We start from the raw sequence: 3,006 nt of genomic DNA, 5'->3' as shown, positions 1-3,006 counted from the left end.
TGACCCCAGTGACCTCCCATGTCTCCCAATGTCCCCCCATGACCCCAATGACCTCCCATGTCCCCATGTCTCCCCATGTCCCCCCATGACCCTCCATGTCCCCCCATGTCCCCCAATGTCCCCATGTCCCCCAATGTCCCTATGTCCCCCCCTGTCCCCCATGTCCCCCCCAGTGCCCCCACTCACTGCACTCTCATGGTCCCAGTCTGTCCTACTGCTGTGACTGGAGCCACTTTATACCCGGGGAGGGGACAGGGTTGGGGACATTGGGGGGGGGGGATGACACAGGACACCCCCAGGTGGCACCTCCCAGGGCCCCGGGCAGTTCCGTCTTTGCCCAGACCGCAACTGGGGGGGACTGGAATGGACTGGGAGAGGCTGTGGGGGGGGCACCGAGGGGGGCTGGGATGAATTGGGAGGCACTTGAGTGGTACTGGGGCATATTGGGGGACACTGGGAAGGCTGGGGAGGGACCCTGGGGGGGCACTGAGACAAACAGGGAGGGATTTGGGAACACTGTGGCGGATGGGGGGGTGGGGACTGGAATGCACTAGGAGGGACTGGGGACAGTGGGGGCACACTGGAGGGGACCAGGATCAACTGGGGATGCCTGGAAGAGACTGGGGGGTAATTACTGGGGTGAACTGGGAACACTGAGGAGCACACTGGGGGAAACGGGGGGGCGGGAGGCTGGGGTGTACTGGGAGGGACTGGGGACACTGGGGAGGGGACCCCCCCAGCTGTGCAGCCACCCCCTCCCTCCGGGGCACTCGGATGTCCGGGACCCCCCTCCCCCCCCCCCACATCCGGGTGCCCCCCCCGCCCCTCCCCCCCGTGGGACTCGGGCCTTGGGAAATATTGACCCACGGGGGGGGGAAGGGGGCACACGGAACCGCCCGGGGCGGGACCCCCCCGGCCCCGGGACACCCCCCCCGCATTCCCACGCTCCTGCTTTCCCCAGAACTCCCGGAATTCCACCCACAAATCACCCACAAACGGCGTTTTCTCCCCAACTTTTATTTCTTTTTTGGGGGGGGGAGGGGAAGGGCGGGTTTGAGGGATATAGAAACGCGGCTGTTCCGTCTCCGGGGCGGTTTCGGGTCATGGCAGCGGCGAAAAGTCGATTTTCCGCATCACTGGGAGGGAAAAAAGGAAAAATCCAGGGGAGCTTTGGGGCAGTTTCCCTCTATTTTGGTCATTTTCATGCTTTTTTGAACTTTCCCCTGTTTTCTAAGGCTGTCCCCCCCCACTTTGGGAGGCTCTTTTCCCCCTTTTTTGGTCACTTTTCCCCCTTTTTTGGCTCTTTCCCCCCGTTTTTGTGCTACCCTCCCATTTTTGGGGGGCTCTTTCCCCTTTTTTGGGGTCTCTTTCTTTTTTGGACTCTTTCTCCCTCTTTTTGGGCTCTTTCCCCCTGTTTTTGGCTCTTTCACCTCTTTTCTCTTTTCCCCTCTTTTTTAGGCTCTTTCCCTCCTTTTTGAGCTCTTTTCCAACTTTTTTTCCATCGTTCTCCTTGCTGGGCGGGCTCTTCCCCCTCTTTTTCACGCTCTTTTCCCCTTTTTTCCTTCCAACCCCCACAAGCCCCTCCCCCTTTGCCCCCCCAGGTGTCCCCACCTGGCTGAAGTCAGGAGCCCTCCAGGCCTGTGCCAGCTCCCTCGTGTCCCCTGTCAGTGTCCCGTCCGGGCCCCGCAGGTCATTGGTTGTGGCCCCGTCGTAGTCCCCGCAGAGGCCACAGAGGGTCCCCCGAGTGTCCTCTGTCACCTCCAGGGCAACCCCCTGGGCTCCCAGTTCCACCTGGAATCCTGGGATCCACCTGATCCGGAGGGTCCCGCCTGACTCTGTGATGTTCAACTTCCCCGAGAGCTCCGCGGGGAGGGTGGTGGGGACTCCGTTGAGCTGGAAAAGCCAAATTGTGGGGGATTTGGGTATTGGGATGTGGGAGTGGGGATTGGAGGAGTCTGGGTGGGAAAGAGGGAGTTTGGGGAAAATGATGGGATGGGTCAAGGCATGGTGGGATGAGGGACAACCTGTAGGTTCATGAAACTGGGAAGAAATGAGCAATTTTAGCCAAAATGATGGGGTAGGTCAGTCTATGGATGTGTCATAGTGACCATCGCCCACAGAGCTGCTTCCCTGGCATGCAATTGAGAAAAGCAATTAGGGAAAAAAAGAGCAGTTTTAGGCAAAATGATGGGATGGATCAAGGCATGGGGGGGTGGGATGAGGGGCAACCCATATAGGTGCCTCTCTGGCACAAAATTGGGGGAAAAAAGAGCGATTGGGGGGAAAAAGAGCAATTTTAGTCAAAATGATGAGGTGGGTCAAGGCATGGTGAGGGACAACCCATGTAGGTGCTTCTCTGGCGTGAAATCAGAGGAAAAAAGAGCAATCTGGGGCAAAATCAAGGTCAGAACATCTTGTGGTGGTGGGATGGGACAACCCACATGGACTTTTTCCCAGCATGAAATAAAGGAAAAAACCCAGATTTTTGGTTAAAACCAAGGTCAGGAGTGGCACTTTTGGGCCCAACTCACCCAGACCCTGCTGTCCGTGTGGGCGGTGATGAGCCCCTGGTGGGTGAAGAGGTGAAGGCCCACTACCCCTGGGTGGTCCCCGATGTCCCCAATGACCCCCAGCAGCCGGAACCAGGTGGGGGCCCGGAGGTCACACATGGTGGCCACCACGTAGACGCCAGTGGCCAGGGTGGCCCCGGAGAGGCCATCGAAGGTGACAAAGTGGGTGGGGGAGGACAGGAGGCACCGCCCCGGGCGGGGGACACAGGTCCGGGTGCCATTCAAGAGGTCACAGGTGTGGCCCAGGGGGCAGGAGAAGGGGCGGCACTGGAGCCCCCCTGGGCCACGGCACGTGCAGGACTGGGAGCAGTCCCGGGTCAGGATGGTCTGGGCGATCTGTTTCCAGGGAAAAAGGGGGGAAAAGTAGGAAAAAGTGGTCAAAAAATAGGGATGATGGTGCTGTGAAGTGTCATGGTCCATGTCCCCATGTCCCCCC

At 59.3% G+C, this 3,006-nt stretch overlaps 1 protein-coding gene across 1 annotated transcript in view; it reads right to left on the bottom strand.

Annotated features, from left to right (window-relative positions):
• Positions 1-1,003: 1,003 nt before the first annotated feature.
• Positions 1,004-3,006, bottom strand: part of LOC113962037 (IgGFc-binding protein-like) — a 24,533-nt gene continuing 22,530 nt past the window's right edge. Inside the window, 3 exon segments of the mRNA XM_027672845.1 lie at positions 1,004-1,136; positions 1,612-1,893; positions 2,532-2,906. Of these exon segments, the coding sequence (XP_027528646.1) occupies positions 1,134-1,136; positions 1,612-1,893; positions 2,532-2,906 (660 nt within the window). The 3' untranslated portion in view covers positions 1,004-1,133.

Source organism: Neopelma chrysocephalum, unplaced genomic scaffold, assembly GCF_003984885.1.
Source record: "Neopelma chrysocephalum unplaced genomic scaffold, ASM398488v2 Primary Assembly neopelma1_99866, whole genome shotgun sequence".
Classification (NCBI taxonomy): domain Eukaryota; kingdom Metazoa; phylum Chordata; class Aves; order Passeriformes; family Pipridae; genus Neopelma; species Neopelma chrysocephalum.
This window is presented reverse-complemented; position numbering and strand designations above follow the sequence as displayed.